The sequence below is a fragment of the Crocodylus siamensis genome, chromosome 7 (genome assembly GCF_052110815.1).
Source record: "Crocodylus siamensis isolate JL-2025a chromosome 7, ASM5211081v1, whole genome shotgun sequence".
Classification (NCBI taxonomy): Eukaryota; Metazoa; Chordata; order Crocodylia; family Crocodylidae; genus Crocodylus; species Crocodylus siamensis.
Genome location: NC_143401.1, coordinates 26934927 through 26954998, shown reverse-complemented (window position 1 = coordinate 26954998; position 20072 = coordinate 26934927). Strand labels below are relative to the sequence as shown.

General features: G+C 37.4%; 1 protein-coding gene across 4 annotated transcripts in view; it reads right to left on the bottom strand.

Annotated features, from left to right (window-relative positions):
- The window catches only part of ADK (adenosine kinase), a 577699-nt gene that overhangs the window by 28052 nt on the left and 529575 nt on the right, over positions 1–20072 (bottom strand). For all 4 annotated transcript variants that reach the window (XM_090058441.1, XM_090058442.1, XM_090058440.1 and 1 more), the window contains one exon: positions 3305–3391. In XM_090058441.1, the coding sequence (XP_089914567.1) occupies positions 3305–3391 (87 nt within the window). The remainder of the gene's footprint in view (positions 1–3304; positions 3392–20072) is intronic.

Genomic DNA, 20072 nt, shown 5'->3' with positions numbered 1-20072 from the left:
ATTTCCATGTTTGCCTTTTATTGAGCCATGGCAGCAATGACCAGCCACCTGCAAGCCTTTTTGTGGTTTGGAAAAGGTTTATTTTATCACTTCTTTGGCATATGCCTTTGCTTCCTGGGTCTGCCCATTAATATATATGTTTGTTAGCCTGTTTTTGCAGATCATTGTACCCATTTACCTTTCTATATGTATATCTTTTGCTTGTTATAGTCCTTTTGCCCTTAAGTATTGAGGAGATTCAGGTTTGCCTATTTCCTTTTGGTGACAGCATCCCATATGGTCTTGGTGACCTATACTTCTATCCTACATTTGAGAAACCCAACAAAGTTGATAGCTGTCTTTTCATATGCGTTGCTGATAGTCCCACCAGCCTTTTTGTACTTAATCAAAAATGGAATCCATGATCAGTAAAAATGGATAACTTGTTGATTCATTTAGTAAGATGGACATCAAAGTTAATTTTCATTATGTCTGGAATCTTCGAATTCCATTTTTGCTTGGGGCTATAAGTCTGGAGGTACGGATTTTCTTGGTTGTGTTTTTGCAGGTAAATTTTGAAAATTCCATGAGTCAGTGGCATAACTAGGATGGGGTAACTGAAACACCCAGCTGCAGCACCCAAAGGCTGCCCTGTTTGTGACGACTGCCCTGCGTGCCTGGTCACACTGTTACGCCTCTTGCACAAGGTGTTCTCCATTGCCATTGTATGAACAAAACTTGCAAATGCCAATGGTGTTGCTTAGACCAGGGGGGTCAAACATAAGGTCTGTGGGTCAGATCTGGCCAATGGAGCCATATGATCCAGTCTGTGGGTCTATGCATGCAGCATGTGGGCTGGACCTGGTGCTGGAGGCACTGCATTATTGAGTGGGGGGACAGCATGGATTACACACCACCTGTGGTGTGTAAGTTGGACCCAGCACTGCATACAACACATGAGGTGGGAGTGGGGGCCACGTGTAGACAGTGAGCCCCAGGACTGGTGCCGGTTGCATGCAGCACGTGGGATGAACCCATCACTGCAGGTGATGCATATGGAGTCAGTCAACAGAAATGGCAATGAAAATGGTTAGGGTAACAAAAATGGTTAGGGGGCTGGGGAATATGATTTATGAGGAAAGACTGAGGGAACTGGGTTTATTTAGTCTGGAAAAGAGAAGAATGAGGAGGGATTTGATAGCAGCCTTTAAGTACCTGAAGGGTGGTTCCAAAGAGGATGGATCTAGACTGTTCTCAGTGGTGGCAGATGACAGGACAAGGAACAATGGTCTCAAGTTGCAGCAAAGGAAATTTAGGTTAGATATTAAGAAAAACTCTCTCACTAGGAGGGTGGCAAAACGCCAGAACATGTTACACCCAGAGAAGTTGTGAACTCTCCATCCTTGGAGGTTTTAAGACCCAGCTAGACAAAGCCTTGATCTAGTTGGGGATGGTCCTGGTTTGAGCAGGGGGTTGGATTAGATGACCTCCTGAGGTCCCTTCCAAACCCAATTTTCTATAATTCTATGACTCTATGCTCCTGGTCCAGCCCAGCCTGCAGATCAGCTCAGAGACCCTCATCTGGCCTGTAGATCCAGCTGAGTTTGATACTCTTGGCATAGCTCATCCCTGGCATTCATACCATCCCTGACAAAGAAAATTACATGTTGTAGGACTCCACTAATGATGTCCTATAAGCAGTTACTTAAGTTGTCTTTGCTTTCTTGAGTTCATGCAGTCACTCATGAAATAAGCACCTCCTTTTACTCCACATGAGGTTAATTTTCTTGCTATTCTTCAATTTGATAATATGTTTTTATGGCTGACTTACTCAAGGTGAGCATGACAGTATCATAACTTTCTATCTGGCTTGAGCAGATTTCCAGCTTACAGCACTGCACACTCATTTTAGGATACTATATGTAATACAGAGTCTGGAACAGCAGACTCTTAAGCATATGAGCTTCTTACTCAGGTAAGGTTTGGCTAGAACCTTTCATGCAGATCCCTTGAGCACTACCCACTAGAGCCAAAGATCTTAGACTGAATTTGGCAAAAATGTTCTTTCATTTTCATGCCAAGAAACTGAGTCTGCTGAAACCACTGGTAAGAATGTTCTAATTTCAGTCACATTAAATGTATGTGTACATACAAGAATAAGCTTTTAAATAACTATATGTATTATGATCACTGTTACTTAGTGGTTCAAATATAGTCACGTGCTGAAGCAACTCCCGTGTGCTATTTAGGAACAACAGAAAGGGGGCAAAGCTGCATTGATGAGAAAATGGGTAACTTGACCTAACTTTTCTTTTCCATTTCTATTTCTTGGATCCAAGAAACAATTTATGCATTCAAGTAGTATCATACCTAATTTCGACAGGATTTAGGCACATCCTGAAAGTTAAAAATAAATTTAAGTGTTATGTTAAGCAGGGATGAGATTTGGGCCCAATTCTTCAGCCTTACCTCAGGTAACACAATTTGTTGTCTTACAAGAGTTTATTACTCTACTTATCACTGCACAATTGAGCCTGTGATTCCATTTATAAAGTTTCTTTGCTCATGTTTCAAGTAAGTTAGAAAAAGTGGAGGCACCCTACAGCTACTACTTAGTGAATGTGAAACCCTTCAGTATATAATTGTATATCACTGCACTACATGAAAGTTACAATCAACAAGGGAACTTTTGGACTTACTTGCTTTTGGCTTACACTGAGACATTTTAGAAACAGGCACAGACATAACATCCTCATTTTTTTAGAGCTCATGCCAAAAAATAGTAAGTTTGCAAATGGATATTAAACAGTGCCAGATATATTTATTGTCTGGTTTAAAACAAAAATTAACCCTTTATACTTTTTTCTTAATGTCCAAATACCTGTAGTGAAAGCAGATGTTCTGACAAGAATGACATGATCAGAAGCATTACATTTAATTATTAACACGCTGTTTAATATTCACCACAACCTGTTTTAAAGAACAACAATGTGTTAACATTTAAGCCAGAAGGGATTTCTATGCAGTATATAGTGTATTTGATGCAGCTTGTTTATGCAACATTCTGACAGAAACAATTAATCTCGTGAAAACAACCAGGGTATAGCATAATCACATATAATCTTTAAAGTCATAGAACACATTTTTTTCCTAGGAGAATTAACACTTGGTGAAAACACAGGATCTCAGGATGTGAATCAAAAACCTTAAAAGAACAAAATCTATTCTAAACAACAATTTGAAACTAAACCAAAAAGGGCATGTTGTGTAACGAGGCAATAATAGGATAACTTCCAAATAAGAAAGTAAATTAAATGATCAATACCTCCAACAAATGCATCTCCAGCTCCATTGGTATCAACAATTTCACTCTGGTCACTCACTAAGACTGGAAAAGAAGTTACTTCATTTTCTACAAAGGAAGAGAAAAGAAAATATCAGTTCTTTGTAAATGGAGTTTGGAACATAGTGAAAGTTGATCATTATAAAAAAATTAGATTCTGAACATTAGTATTCAACAACTTAAACTGGTTACTTATTCATCTGATACCTATATATAGATAAACACGATCAAAATATTTGCTGTGAACAAGTTACTCGATACATTTTCAGCTTTATTGCCCTTCTTGTCTTCTCAATTTTGAAAGAGAGAGAAAAAAAGCAGCAGCCCTAAGACAATGAAAAAACACAAGAAGATAAATGGACATATTAAAAGAGAGGTGGGTAGCTTTGTTAGTCTGAAGGTAGGCAGAATGTAGGGCAGGATGGCGCCGTTAGAGGTTAACTGATTCAGAGAAGAATGTCAGATGAAGCGATAGAGAAAAAACCCTCTCCAAAACTACTCCTTCCTCCCAGTCACAGACAGGTGATGCAATCTCTAGAACAGCCAACCCAGCCCTTCCGAAGTAGCAGCCCTTCCGTAGTACAATAAGGAATATTTACAGTTACCTGAGTTGGAAAAGCTTAAATGAACAAGAAATGCTTGAAATAATAAACATATGGGACAAAGGAAAAAACTAACACTTGAGTTTTCTTGGGGGGTGGAGAGGGATACTAAAATACTGGGAAATGGCATCTCTTTAAAAATATTCATCTGTGAAAGGGCTTTAGGAACTGCTGGCCATGCTAGACTTGGTTTCAAAACCTCTAGCAACATTAACATTTATCTTTGTAATGCCTTTCCTCTTTTGCAGCTCCCTGCCCTCTACTGGCACCCATAAGACCTATTTAAATAGGGGGATATAGAGCATCTGCACCAATTCACTGCCACACCACAACTTAATATAATTACACCACTTAGGTATGATAACTTTAGAGTTCTAGGGTTATAAATTTAATATATGCCACTAATTAATCAGCTAGGGCTTTCCAGGTGGCAATGTCATAATGACGTGATAAAAATATAATTACCACCTTGTCACAATACCTTGTTAAAGTGTAAATTACCCCTGTAAAAGAGCCAATGGAAGTTCTGCCTCTGGTAGTCAGTTCACATTAAAACTGTCTCAGAGCAAACAGATTGTCCTTTGGCAGATAGTAATGATACTGAAAGAAAAGCCTGTCAGCCAGTGAAACTGAAAACTATCAGAGCCGTCTTCTCCTTTTAATTTTTGGTAAAAATAGAAGTAACACAACAAATAGTTTTTACAATATATAAAAGTTGCACATGTTTAATTTTTCTATTATCCAGTTAGAAAGTAGATCACAAAAAGGTTCCTACACAAGGTACTTGTCCAACACACATTTGCAAACAAGAAAACCCAGGTTGGGAAGAGTACACAGAATTCTCAGTCTCAAATCAGGCAAGCCTGTGTATGTTGAAGAGGGACCAGAAGGATCCTGGTTTCTGTGAAGTGCAGTGTATCAGCTCTACTGCTCTTCACCATCTGCTACTAAGTGAACCAGGCAGATATAATGATGCTGCCTCCAGAGGGAACTGTTGGCTGGCCCACCAGGAGGGGAGGGGAGCATTAGCAACAACCATTAGGAAAGGCAAAGGAAAAAAAGAAAAGGGTAATGAAGAAACAGAAGATGAATATTCCAATTAAAGAACAGTTTTTAGTCCATACTCAGGGCATCTTCTCTACGCTGTTATTAAAGCTATTTAGAAACCTACTCTTCAATGCTGTGTTGTACTCATACTGTAGTTTGCAAGAGCCAAGCTGTTTACACCTTACAGTACTTTTAACAGGTTTCATTTGAATTGGAAATCAGGGAACAAAGATCTTGTATTGAACTCTGCCAGGAAAGCAGTGTGTATTCATCCATTTGAAAAGGAAGGATAACACATTTTGCTCTAGATTATGGAAAAACAATCAGTAAAGTGATAAATCTATTGAAGTCACACTGCAATAAGCCAATCTGTTTTGTTGTTGCAGATTCCCCTTCTCCAAGTGCGCGCATGCATACACACACACAGATGCCCCATATTAACTATATATGCATACATGCTTGCTTGTATATGGCTATGGATGTGGGTACATGTGAACAGAAAGAAAATAATGCAGAGGGGTTGTATTTCAAATTAGATAAACAAGCAATGATCAAGATTAAACAGAATTCTCTATTCAAGCAAACTTACATTCATAAAAACTTCCACCATCACCTCCCCTTTTTTCCTGCTGCGTCTTGATTTCTTCCCTAAGTTCCCTCTAGAATTCTTAAGTATATATCGCATTTCCCCTCCCCTGTTCTATTCATTCTGCACTAGATACAACAACAGGAAACTGTGAAATATTCTAAAAAATGCACCAATGAATTCAGTCATGATGATATCAGTCTATTTCACCCTTTACAGTTTTCTAGCTGTATATGGGTCATCCATTCTGTTCTCACTGCTTCTGTAACTTTACATAATTTCCAGTGAAGTGAGACAGGATGAGGTGTTATTGTAGTTCTGAAGTATGTACTACTTCTTTGTAAAGATTCTGATACTTATACAGACTAGAGATGTTCAATACAGCAAATGAGTTTTCCTATACATGCTGCTGTTAACATAACAAAGCCAAACGCCTCCTTGGACCTACGGTGCTATGTTGTTCCCTGTTTGCTTAAACCTACTGTTATCATCATTAACAACATATATGAAAATACACTGATATGATCTTAAGGATTTTTCTTTAACCCACAAAAAATTAAGTCATTTAGAGTTAAGGCTCCCAGTAATCTACTTTGCTATGCTCATGCAGCAGCATATGTGATATCTAACATCACTCACTGATGTGAGGGCTTGGTAATAACCAGGCACAACAAGGTGAATTAAGGATGAAGCAGAAGCCTCCATTTTGAAATTCCTTGCTTTTGTGAGTTTAATGTTACTTTAATTTCATTTTTGCGTGTGATCTATTACATTACAAACCTCCCAAATCCATCATAGTGAACACTGAGACACCTTGGCTAAGTGCACTGGTCATCAGTGACCTTGCTTTTCAAAGTCAGTTCTGATTTCATTTATCATTCTGAGAGTTTATGAAATAAAGAATAATTACGTAAGTGTTTTGAAATCCAAGTGCTGCTCCTCTAGGCATAATATCCAGAGTGCTATTTTAAAGTAACAAATCTTGTTTATGGTAAACACATTTAAATACAACACAGCCTTTTGAGCATTGTTTCTTGAAAAGCTAGGATTGTGTGTGTGTGTGCAGTGCAATGTGCATAATTAAACAAAGTTTGATAAATGAACACCACTGAAATCTGAGTTTTAGGGCTTGATTCTGACTTTACACTGGTATAACCCTATTGCCTTCAACTTTTATTTAGACTGATAGTTTAAATGTGATCAGTATCAGATTATTAGTGGAGTGTCCTCATATGAAAGTAGGGTTGCATCTTATAGACTAACCACATAAGAGACGTATAGCATGAGGTTTTTGAACCCAAGCTCATTTTATCAGATGCTGTCATCTCATATAATGAAGACACTTTCTAACAGAGAGCCTCCATGGTAAATCCTACTTGCTCTTAACTGTTGTAGTAAGCACACAGGGATACAGGATTCAGCTTTTTTCCTTAGGAAAAAACATTGTATGCAGAGGTGAATGTATTTTTGCAGGTACCATGGAGTCTGGAGGTAGAGCTGGAGAAAAATATTAAAACCAAAATATCCTTCCTCTAACACACACAGATAAAAGTTCTCAAATGAACGCATGATGCCAGCTGAAAGAATCAAACACTGATGGTAGCTGCAAATACAGCAGGTCTGTCTTTAAACCAAATTAGAATCACAGACTACATGTCTACTCTTAGTACAGTAATAAACACCAGCAAGCAATCATTACATCCAATTAGGCTGAGTACTTTCCTTAACTGGGTCATTTACCAGTCTCTCTTGCTCTTAAAAGTAGATTAAATGTGTAAACTTACATTTAATTACGTGTAACAGAACTCTTATGGGCGACATGTCACAGTGCCCTTAACTTCCTATTTAAAAAAGAGGGGAAGGGAATAAAACACAAAAATATTACCTATCTATCTACTTCCTAAAATAATCATCTTTAACTCCATGGGCCAATATGGAAAACACAGATACTGACAGGCTGGGAGCATATATTCATATTTATTTTGTGAACTTGAACTTCCTAAAGTAAGAACAACTATAAAACAGAATCCTGACCCCAATTTTCTTTATATTGGTACCATATCGGTGGAAAAGAAGGGGAGAAAAATAGGAAGAAAATGGAACCTTTAGGCCAGAAACATATCAATGCCTCTGGGCAGCTATGGTGGGATGAAGTGAGAAGATGGGGGGGATGAGTATAAGCTCCACAACATCTGGGCAGAACCTGATCTCACCCTTTTCCAGACTCCCACAACATTCTTCCATCTAAGATATCTTTTACACAAAAGATAAAAAAATCTTATCTTTTAACAAATCTTTTAAAATCAGCAGAGGAATAGCATTTTCTCCCATTTTTGTTATGAGAGAAGTCAATGTCACTGCTGCACTCAAGACAAGAATATAAGTATTAAGTAACTCAAGTGGATACTGTCATACCCATGTCAATATCAGCATAGTGATGGCCAAAGCTATAAAGGATCTACAGAAATGGCACAGTGCTCTAATCCTCTCGTAAGACATGCTTCACCTACCTATAATGATGGACTGGCAGGGTTGTTCCAAGGCAGATTGATGGATATCCATAAATATACAATCTGGGGCTTTCAGATGCCTGCTCTACATGGACTTTAGACTCTCTGGCACTTTTTTGAGTAAATAGAAGCTGGTGCTATTCCTTGCTAGCACTTTTACTCTTTCCCACTTACTTTTGACCAGTGTGTGGACTGGTGCTATAGCTGTACAGGGCTTAATTCCTTTCTCACTTCCCTCAGTGTAAATTAAGAGCTTGTTTGTGCAGGACAGCATAATTAAATTATGCAGTTATAGGCTCATAATTTAAGGAGTGATTTGGGATCCTACCAGTAGGTTAGAAGTACACAAAAATATAAAATGAGTATTTTATTAACACCAGCTTTTGGGGGCTTTGTTGCAACCCACAGATACAGCTAAGAATGTATGAATAGATCAATAAAGGTTAAATCTGAGATTGCAACTGAAAGTGTTGTTAATCATAGTTACCTATTGATCTCGTTCAGCTCTTACCATAATTATTGTAAACTGCCTTACAGATGTGTAATACTACATGAATGGTAACCAAATAATTAATGATGAAATAATACCAACAATAATATGGGAGCCTGCTCTACTGTACTAATATGCCCATTTACAGCTAGCTTAGCAAAAGGCACAGAGTGTAGCTATGCTGCCACAGGAGCAAGCCCAGTTTAGCTCAGCTAGCTGGCATGTTGTAGAAAGAAAAGAAATGGAACCAAGGGGCTGCCTGCTCTGTGGCCCACACCTCAAACACAAATCATTGGTTGTGTCCTCTGCTTTCCCCTTCACCATGTATACAGAGCTGAAGCAGGGAAGATATGCAAGGACAATCTCCCTATATTCTTACTCAGATACATAAGCTACCTCTTCGTGTGGTTCATAGCATATTATTAATGGTGTCTAACAGAAGTCACATTCTGACTCCTAGCATGTGTCCCCATGAGCAGGAACATGCATTTTTCTAGGGTCCCTGGGTAATGTCCATACACATGCGCTCTGGCACACGGCATCTTTTCCTGAGTGGGGTAGGGGAAGTTTGGCCCCAGCAGCCTTACCTGGGGTCCTGGGGCCCTCCGGGGGCTGCAGCCACAGCAATCCTGCAGCAGGGAGCTTGCCTGGGAGCTGAAGCATGACTCCAGCTGGCCAGGCTCCAGTTTTGGGTGACATGCTGCTGTCACCTGTGCCGCCCCATTTTTTTTTTTTGGGTGCAGGGTTTTTTGATACCAGGATCTACATGAGTCATTAGTGATTCTGTTAAAATTTTACTATTGTTGCAACCTGATGCAGAGGGTCTAACAGTGGCATAAATCAAGAGTTAATTCAAGTTGGTGACATTGATCTGAGCAAATCCAGAATCAGGCATAGGTCCAGTGGTTAAATTTTAGGGCCAGGGAATGCCTGCATGCATGTGGTGTGTGGCATTGCAGATGGTTCTTCAGTGCCATACATTGCACATGCGTGCAGGTGTTCCCTGGCCCTAGAATTTAACCACTGGACTTATGCCTGATTCTGGATTTGCTCAGATCAGTTTAATGCCACCAACCTGAATTAACTCTTGATTTATGCCACTGTTAGACCCTCTGAATCAGACTGCAACAATAGTACAATTTTAACAGAATCACTAATGACCAATGTAGAGTTTTTATAGACTCATATGTGTTTCCTTTACTTTATAGATAGTGTGGAAGCCACTTAACCCTTGGCATTCTCTGTCCAGTTCACTGCCAATGTCAGAAGCAGTTCCATTTTGTTTTTTGGCTCTGTATTTTTTGAACTAGTAAGTAATAATGCTGTGCATATGACAGAGAACCAGAGAAGGTTAATGGAAGATGTTAAGGTTCAGTCTGTCTTAGTCCAGCTCAAATGATATATAGATATATATATATATATGCCTAGGAAAAACTGCCCCAAAGAAAGAGTTGCTGAATTTTTCTGGCATGTGTCACAATGTTTAAAGTTTAGAATGGCAGTGAACTCTGTTGAAAAAACCTTCCAAGCTTACAAAAGTGCTGCTACTTGCCCGCTAGGCACACTATTCAGTGGGAGCTGCAACTGTGCCCACTGAACTGCCAGAAAATATACTCCTCTAAATCAGTATAGCTGTTAAAGACATAAGGTAACATTCAGAATTAAATCACTTTCCTGCACTCTCTGCCTGAACCAGGACAGAGGTTGCAAACTGAAGGAAGTAAAAGAGTGTGAAGGCTTAGGCATGAGATACTAAGTAAGAACCCAGTTCTGACCATGTACAGATAATACCCTGTTGTAACTCAAAGGACTATAATTGACTGACTGAAACAGTACATTATCAGAAAGGACCTGAAGTTAGAACTGAGAGGTTACAGGAAACAGACCCTAAATAATATTGTGTTACTCCCTACTGAATCCAATAGGCCTTGATTCCCAAGTGTTACTCCCGTTTTAGTTCAACAGAGCTCCAAAGAAATCCATCAAACAACACCAGCTTAAAACTAGTGTATTACAGTGGTGGTTCAGGCCAAGAATTAGGTGACGATTCAGAATTTTTCCTGTACAAGTCTTTCATTTTGCACTTTGTCTTTCATTAAACCCTGTGTGTTTTGATCTGACAAGATATTCCCCTTCAGAAGTCACAATACAGTGGAATAAGGACATAGGCACAGAACTATTTTTTAAAGCAAAGTTTATGCAAGGAACTGAGAATTATAAACAGATGCATCTGTAATGATACACATACAAAAACAGACATCACAGGCATGAAGATATCATAAATGTTAACACCCAGACTTCCCACTTTCACCTGTTAGTTTAAAGAACTTAATCAGGTTGTTTAATTACTTATCTGTCATCTACAAAAGCAAGGCCGTCTCTCTGCTTCAGAGAAGTGAAGGTGAAAGCCAGGATAGGAGGACACAGATGACAGCCAGGAAAGAATTTGTATTTACCAAAAGGAAAAACAAAACCTTCCATTTTTTTATGACTAGTTTTATCTTTTTGCCAATCTTTCTGCTTGTTCTTTTGTTTATAATTGTAAGTGTCCCCAATTGCTGGTCTATGTGACTGAGATTCTGTGTGACTGATGGATGAAATGAGAAGGCACTGCTGGTCAGGACTGGTGAGAGCAAGATGAATTCCTATAGATCCAATTCACTAATCATTAATGTAATGTCATAACAGTATGGGATATTCAACAAAGGATCTCAGGACACTTTGTGAACTTTCAATAATGAACATTCAGAGACTCTATGAGACAGTTAATGTTATCCCTGTTTTACAGTCATGTACACTGAGGCACAGAAAACTTATGGCTACCACATGTAAATAAGAGCACTTACATATAGATCTGTGAAATCAAATGAAACTGGGTGGATTTTTTGAAGGATAATGAGCATTCATAACTTCTACCTTGTATTACCAGGGATTAAAGAGGGGGCATCCAAGGACAAAATTCACCTAGGAGTGGAGAGCCAACAACTGGCTATTGAACAGACAGCCACATGAACAGGCCTCTGGAACAGCTGCATGTTCTGTGGTAGACCTCTTTGCTCTTACCTGACTCCAGTGACTAAAAATCTGCAGAAGTGTTGCAGAGTACTATTCTTGGCCAACAGGGTTAGGTGATTGTACTTCACTCCCTGGGAAAGCATTTCTCAGCTCGCCCACACATTACAATGAATCAAATTTCAATTAACAAAGAGAGACAAGATATGTAAGTATATTGTTTATATATATTTATACTGCCATAAAATAGATCCCATTCTCATAGTATGTGGCCCAGTACAAACAACAGATGAAAATATTCTCTCTTTCAGAATACTGCAAAGCAGATACTTAAAAACATAATATTATTACAAGGCAAAGATTTCTTAGGGTGGTATCTTTTATTGGACCAACTATGAAACTGGGTAGACTCAGACAAGCTTTTGAATGCAAGACTTTCTTCCTCAAGAATGTCTTATATTCAAAAGCTTGTCTAAGTCTATCCAACTTCATAGATAGTCCAGTAAAAGATACCATCCTAAGCAATCCTTGCCTCTCACATAATTTCTGGACCATCACATCTACAACATCATTCTTACATTACCAATATTGCTGGAACTGAGATATTAACATGAGAGACGTTTTTTCAAGAAAATGTAAGTTAATATTTAAAGAAATCCTTCCCTTCTCCAACACCTATCTAAGGCATCTCCAAAACCCCCCAAAAAACTAGAGTGCTCATTTAATTTTCAGGAAGAGCTTATTTTCTCTCATTTTTCTCATCAAGCTTTTCTTTTCTGTGTGGAAACCTGTCCCTATTGGCATCTGTGCATGCATACCTCTACCATTAGACTTGTAAATTTCCTCAGGTACACCTCAATTTCAGAGCAGAGAATACAGAAATCACATAATTTAAATAAGCACCTTGTTATATGACAGGTTTGTTTATGTTACAAAGTAATATGAGAAACACAGGTTGTCAGGAGAGGCAGGGATGGGCCCAAGGCATTTCTATTTTACTTGAGAGTCAGTGAGAATGAAAAGAAAAGTATTGCGCATTAGGTCACTACAGAGCATTTCTGAAGAAGCTTTTTCTTCTGGGGGATTTTGTTTGATTGTATAAATATAATCAGTCTGGGAGAGAAAAAGATAAACTTCAGCATAACATTACTAAAAATAACCTGATACAATGTATATACTTCACAATTCAGGAAAGGGAGAGAAAAACATTAGTGACCCTGTATCAGTGGTTTTGCAAATCTGATTTCTTCATGGAAATTTTAATTTTTCCTAGCTTTCTTTAAAAGCTAGATATAGGTTTAGGATTTTTAAATTATATTTTTGTGCTCATTTTGTATTTGTAATTTTCCGTTGCCTTAATTAAGATCTCTCTAGATTGTTTCTTTCTTCCTTTTTAAAGACTGGGAGTTTGCTTTACTAAGTAGGTTTTCCCAGACTCTCACAGCTTTCATATCTAATAGTTGATGCCAGTATAGTGTGGGCTGAGATTTGTTCCATCTCAAAGGGCCACATTCTGCTCTCACACGTGCGAGTGAAAGTCAGGAGTAACTTTGCTTACTTCAGTGGAATTCTTTTAAATTTCTACCAGTCTAACAAAGAGCACAATGTGGCCCCAAATTAAGGTAGTTTTCTTCACTTTAAATTAGTTGTTGATTGTTCCTTTGGTAATTAAATACAGAAAATGATGATCCTTTTTGGATCACATAACTAGCATCAAAATGCCTTTCCTTAATTACCGCTATAAACTGAATGTATATGATTTACCTCCTTTCAGATTAATTATATGTATATTTTAATGTAAATTATGCAACATTAATATTGAATTTATAGATTATTTCCTTCATAGATTCATTCAGGTGAAACAGATTCATTCAGATGCAGTTGTTATAACAGCAGTTTTGACAGACAGTTTCTAGCTACAGCTCTTGAATCATATGTTTGCATAGCAAGCCCTTTAAAGCATGGCTGTAGGATATAGGCACTCATAAAGGTAACACAACAGGTTTTATAGTGCACACACCACTGTCATTTACAGTAAACCCTGAAGCTATAAAAACAGACTGCTTGACAAAACCAAAATAACCTAGTCTAGAAGGCATAAATTAAAAATCTCCATCCTCCACATTTGCAGAATCCTGTCAAGTTTGTACCTCAGCCTGTCATTTTTAATTATTCTTCCTTTAAGGTTTTATTTCCCATGCTATTAAGTACCTGCATCTTTCAGTTTAATACTTAAAAAATAATCTTTGATCATCTATTTTGAGCATTAAAACTACAAGAATCAAACCTTAACCAGCTTTATGATCATTCTAGCAAATATAATAAATTATTATTAATATGCCAATCCTATGCACTCACTATACAGACACAATAAAAAAATGCTCATAACCCCAAAGAGATTGCAAGCTAAGTAATAAACACTGCAAAATTATGTTTTGATCTATGGACACTTTTCTGCTGCAGCTACTGTTTATTCTAAATGAACAGAAAAAAGAGGGTATGGGGCAAGGAGGTGGGTATGGAAATTAAATTAGAAAGTTATTACAGGATACAGGGCCCAATTCTCAGCTCTCTGCCTCCCAGAGGGAAATAGGCTGTACCTGGTATAACTTAGAAGCACAGAAAGGATGGTAGAAAATGACAGTTATTTGTTGCTCTATAATGCAATTTATCACAAAGGAATTTGATTATGGTTTATATATAACACCTATTTCTAAAATGCAGTTAAAATGGACCCTGAATCTTTTAATTGCAATCTCTCAAATTCATATTTCTTCTGAATAACAAAAGTCACCCTTTAAGATGTGGAAATAAAATGAAAATAATAACTATCAAGGTACAGCGTTTACTCTTTACCAAGTTTTCACTCATCTGATGTTTATTGTCATTTGACTCATTTTTCTTTTGTAACTACCTTTGTTGCCAGCTGATTCCTTTTGACTGCAGGGACCACTTACTGTAGAGCTCTGAATTTATCCGTAGGTTTCCTTGTAGCATTCTTCTGTAGCACATATTTTAGATTTTTATGCTACTAGGAAGTTTGAAAACTTTATTTTTTTCCCCACATAAAATGAATCTATTAGCTTGGTCAGATCTGACTGCCTGCTACTTGGTTAGTATGTCTTGGAAACAGATTAACATTTAGAGCATTTTGCTGCTGAGTGCACCTGTCAAACTTCATCTTTGACCCTTTATTACATCAGGTCACCATTCATCAGTTTTCTTTTTCTGATTTTCCTGTTAAAATGTTTTCAGTGGCACACATGGCATAACTGAAAGAGATATGTTTCCATTCATGTACACTGTTTTATGAGCAGGCGCTAGGTCATATGCTAACCAACTGCAGCCCTTGTAAGAAGCATTGGAAATTCAGCACTGCTAGTCCATCTAACAAAAGTTGGGTGTTACTATGTTGCCATAGGTATTTTGGAACCTAGGGCATGGCTCTACTCATTTTTCTTCTTTTTATTTACTTTTTAATCTCTTTGTTTTAATTGCTGTGTTTATTTCTTCAAGTCCCTTCCAGGCCACAACCCTATTTGCTTTCATCTTCCATTTCCATGTTTTCTTGATACTAAAAGTGTGCCCCACAACCTTCACAATTCTAGTGCAAACATTTAACACTTTTTGTTTAATGTTTCCAAACATCTCCTTTACGTGCACACACAGAGACCACTTGACAGCCTTCCCCTCCCACATTAAATTAAACTCCTCATATGGTTTTTGAAATTTCCAAGCTGCCTAGACTAATAGAAAATTAAAAAAAAAAACAATCTGCAGACACCAGCCAGAAAAATGACATATGAATACTTCTATCCCACAATACAAAGAACATTAAAAACAACTTGCATTATTGGTGCACTACAAACTGATGGCTTAAGTGCTCACAGATGGAAGTTCATATCTGTATAGTAAATGACAGTGTGCAATAGGTATTATAATCTATCCTCCTATAATTACACAATTATTAATGAACTTGCTGTTGATAAACAATGCAAGCATTAGGATATTAAATTTTTTACAATTAAGTGACTAAGAAAGCTGCTTATCGCCTTCCGTTATACCCTCCGTTAATAAGATCGTCGTTGCAGATGTTCATGTATGCTGCATTGATGTTTAATGGTGCATGATGCTCTAGGTGGTTCCCATAACCTTGCTTTGTCTACTATGAGCTGACTCAATTGATATGATAATAGAGAAAAGAGGTCTGAAACAAGCTGGGCTGTACTGGCACAATTTGCATAACCTTTAAATTTGCCATTATTTGATAGCCAACTGCTCCTAAACATTCTTGTTCAGTTGTCACTAACAACAACATACTGTACAAACAGTACTCTGCAACTGATGAGGCAGGTGGGGGAGAACTATTTATTGCACTTCTGTATTAAAATCAGAAAAGGTATTCATTATCAAATTTCTATAGTTTGATAAAAGTGTTCTGCCATTTCATCCTGGGATCAACTGCATTAGTCAACTGCATAGGCCAATATCAATTCAGGTTCACAGTACAATATTCAGTGTCAGATTTCAAGTGGTACAAATATTTGGTTCTGTTGGATATCTCTTTGCTGCCTAAATCAAACTAAACTAAATCAAAGTAGCAGTCAAAAAAATCAATGTGATTAGGTCATGGAACATTCAGTCTTCTTAATAATGATTGGATGGATTGTTTTTAAACAAACAGTATTATTACTGTTACCCCATTGTGCTTGTCAGGGCAGAAAAGTAATTTTATAAAAACTGTGCCTTTATATCCAGCTTTCTGCTCCCTGTTTTTCAAGGCATGCTTATTCTATGACAATGGTAAGTATCAACTGCTTTGAGCACTTCATAGGGCATGCAGTTAGAGAGTGTAAACCTGAGTCTATTTTGACTTCATCTGAGTCCATTTTTAATTCTTCAACTGAATCATTGATTCAGCTGTTAATTAAGCATCAATTACAGAGACTACACTGCGTAACTGAGAAGGCTACACCTCAGTTGCACCTTCATTTTGTCTATAATCTAACTCAGAGTATCAAGATTATTGATATATGAATGACATATTATCACAAAGTACCTTCTAAAATTGAATTTAGAGTCATTCCCACTGTTTTACTTGTAATATTATGAAAGCTGAAGAATCAAATAACTGCAAAAACTGACAACTGCACAAACTCAAATGCCTGAAAATGTAGACATTTTCCAGGTTTTTGGAGTAAGCCTTCCCTCATATTGGTGCTGGCTTTAGGTATGTTGGTGCCCTAGAAAAAGGGTTATTCATCTGCCCCAAAACTTAGTCAGGGGCCTCCTCTGACTCTTCTAGTTCTCTATTTCTTCCACTCTTTTTATTTTTAATACTAGTCACCCATCTCTGTACTGGTTGTCAAGGAACTAGGAATTTTTCTCCTTCCTTGTTCCATTCTTCCCACAGTACATTACCTGGGACTGGATGCCAGAGCACAGGCACTTCTGATTAAATGGTCACTTCCTGCAGGGGATTTCCTCTTTTAAGTCACAACCCCCATCTACTTTCTTCCACTCCTATTCTGTACAACTTTATGGTGACTATTTTGGCTTGTGAAAATTAGAGGACTGAAGATTTAAGTTCCATCATCTATGGCAAAAGCATGACACAGATAGCTACAATTTAAACTTTCCTTCACTTCTCACTCAGCTATAATCACAAGATGGGAACTTAAATCTCTAAATTAAAGATGATAGACTATCAGAGTCTGTAGGGCACCTTCTAAGCAAAGACTGTGCTGTTCAAACTCCTTGTGATGATTTGTTATGAAGTGAACTGCTATCTAATATAACAAGGCTAAAATTGCCAAAATAGTGAGAAAAAAGCTCTTCTACATAAATGTGCTCCCTGGTCAAACTGTCCAGGTCTCTCTGCAATTCATTTGTTAGAGACTACAAAAAGTATACCCTAAGGTAAAATGTGTTACAGTCTTTCATACATAAAGTTCTGTCTGTATAACCTCCAGGTGCCTATAAAGAGTACATTAGAGAATATAGACAAACTGCAATATATATGAAGATGAATGCAGGCACAGAAATAATTAAGATACATGAATATTTTAAGTTCTTGATGGCTGTAATTAATGCTCAATGAAGGTAATAGGTGTCTTTTCATTGGCAAGTAGACCTTGGATCAAGCCCCAGGGACAATAAAAAATGCTGTATTTCTTGCATACATTCCAACCCATATCCCATGCTTCATTAAAATGCTAGTCTTTATACCTTAATGCATGTGAGATATCAAAGTATGGCTCTTTGGCTTGGCTTAAAAAATGAGCAAAAGCTGTAACCTATTTTATTTCAAATTGATCTTGCAAAATACACAGCAAAATGTTGCAAGTTTTTATGATAGACTGTTTCACATTGATATTTAATTGCAGTGTGGTCAGGGCTGCAGCAGTTACTTGGGATGTTTCCAGCAATACTAGATACATCAGTAAAACAATCATTATTTGTAAACACACACACACACACACACACACACACTAATTTGCCATCCACCCAAAAGTTTTTTAACTTTGAGATCTAGAGAGCAATGTTTCATACTATGTTCAGATTCTTGTGTCTTTTAACACATCTAAGCCCAGCCAATAGATTTAATCACCGATAACTAGAGTTATAAGTTCAAACTGGCCTTGACCTTGGGCAGTATGACATTATCAGAAAGCCATTAATGGGATGAAACTAAAAGAAAAGCTCATTAATAAAAGCAAAACCATACAAAGGTAAAAAAGGAAGTTTTATTAAAAGTATTGATCATGACCCAGGGCACTACAGACATTGATTTTTCTGCATCCCCACTAGAAAAAAAATGTTAAAGCCAACATATTATTGATCTATTATGAAACCTGCTGAACAAGTTGGCTCTTTTAATTCCATACAATGAAAGATAATCACACATAACTAGTGGAAAATGAAAATGTATTTCTAAAAATATGTTGCTGAATGCAAGCATATAAGCACAAAAAATGTAACATCAGATTCATATAACAGAGGATCATAACAGAGGATCATCACATTAATTTATGTGGTGTAAAGATGAGCAAAAGGGGAAAGCCACTCCCCACCAACCTCCCCCAGCTTTCATTTGTTACTTGAACTATGATTTGAACCCAAGTGTTTGGAGGTGAAAGGATCATGGCACAGTAACCCTCTTAATCACCTGCACTACGTTTCATTTTATTAAGCTTTATTAAGGTCATTAAAGAGAAATGGACTGCATGAGATTCTGAATGTTCGACAATATAGACAGTATATATAAATGATTATAACACTTTATTTTACATATATACATTTAATGAAAAAATAAGAGAGAATATTTGCACATTAAATATGTCAAACAACTTTTTTAGTTTGTCTTGGAGGGTTCCCCCCCACCCCAGTTTCTTTAAAAACTTGGAAAACTACAGCCAAATAGCTACACTGAAAAAAAAAATTGAGAAAAAAATGAGAAAATGCCAACATTTAAAAATAAGGCAAAGGAAATTAGGAGGTGGTTATATAAATAAAAACTATCAATTTTACAGACAGACAAGAGAGCCAGCTTCAAATTGCAAGACTGAAATTTTGACATTTTAAAACTTTTTGAGTATTTAACTCTGTCATCTTACCATTATTTTCAATATGTGCTTTAAAAAAATTAAGAAAAATAGCATTACAGCATGAGGTCTCAGAGAAATAATTTCTGTACTAACGATATATATGCACGTATATTTTCTGACCCTATAACCTAAGTGAATTAACTGAAGGTGTGAAGTCAATGTACATAAGCTCAGGTGTATTAAAACCCTTCACGGATATTTTCATTAAGGACTAAAGCAGTCTTAGTTTGCTGTAGAGGAAGCCGTAATCTTCAGAAGAAGATTAAGCTATAGAAAACCATGGCTGCTTTATTTCTAAATAAGAGCATCCATTCAAGGGGTTAACACATTTTAAGTTACATGCACTCACTTCCCTCCTGTAGTGGATTTGTCCTAAATTTTTTTTAGAAACAGATATTACCTCTGTGTCACCATAAACATTTTTATGGTGAGCAAATAGACATCCCAACCCTTTGTTGCGCCACATCAGAAGCAAATCAGTGGCATGACAAACAGTAGTAATTCATTGTGCTGCTTTATTGTGGCAGACATCTATTAGTTCTGTGACAAGAGAGTGGAGACATCCTGAGCTGCCTGCACTCTCCATCTGCCCTGAGCAGATGCTCTTGGGGGTTGAGGGGCTGATCCTGTGCACCTCAGGAATTTATGCACAGAATGGCATTACTGACTCTCAAACATGGGAAGCCCCATAGAATTACTTTTCACGGCAGAACCACACCATAAGCTCTGGGTGTTTCAATTTACCTTTCTACCACTTTACAAGACGGATGAGACGTAATTCATGAAAGGCTGAAAGCCTCTTTTGAATTACTTGACTGGAAAGTGCTGGAAAAGTTAAAAAGATAGTATAAAGGTAAAAGTATTGTACATTCTTTGAGATGCACGTGTTAATATAC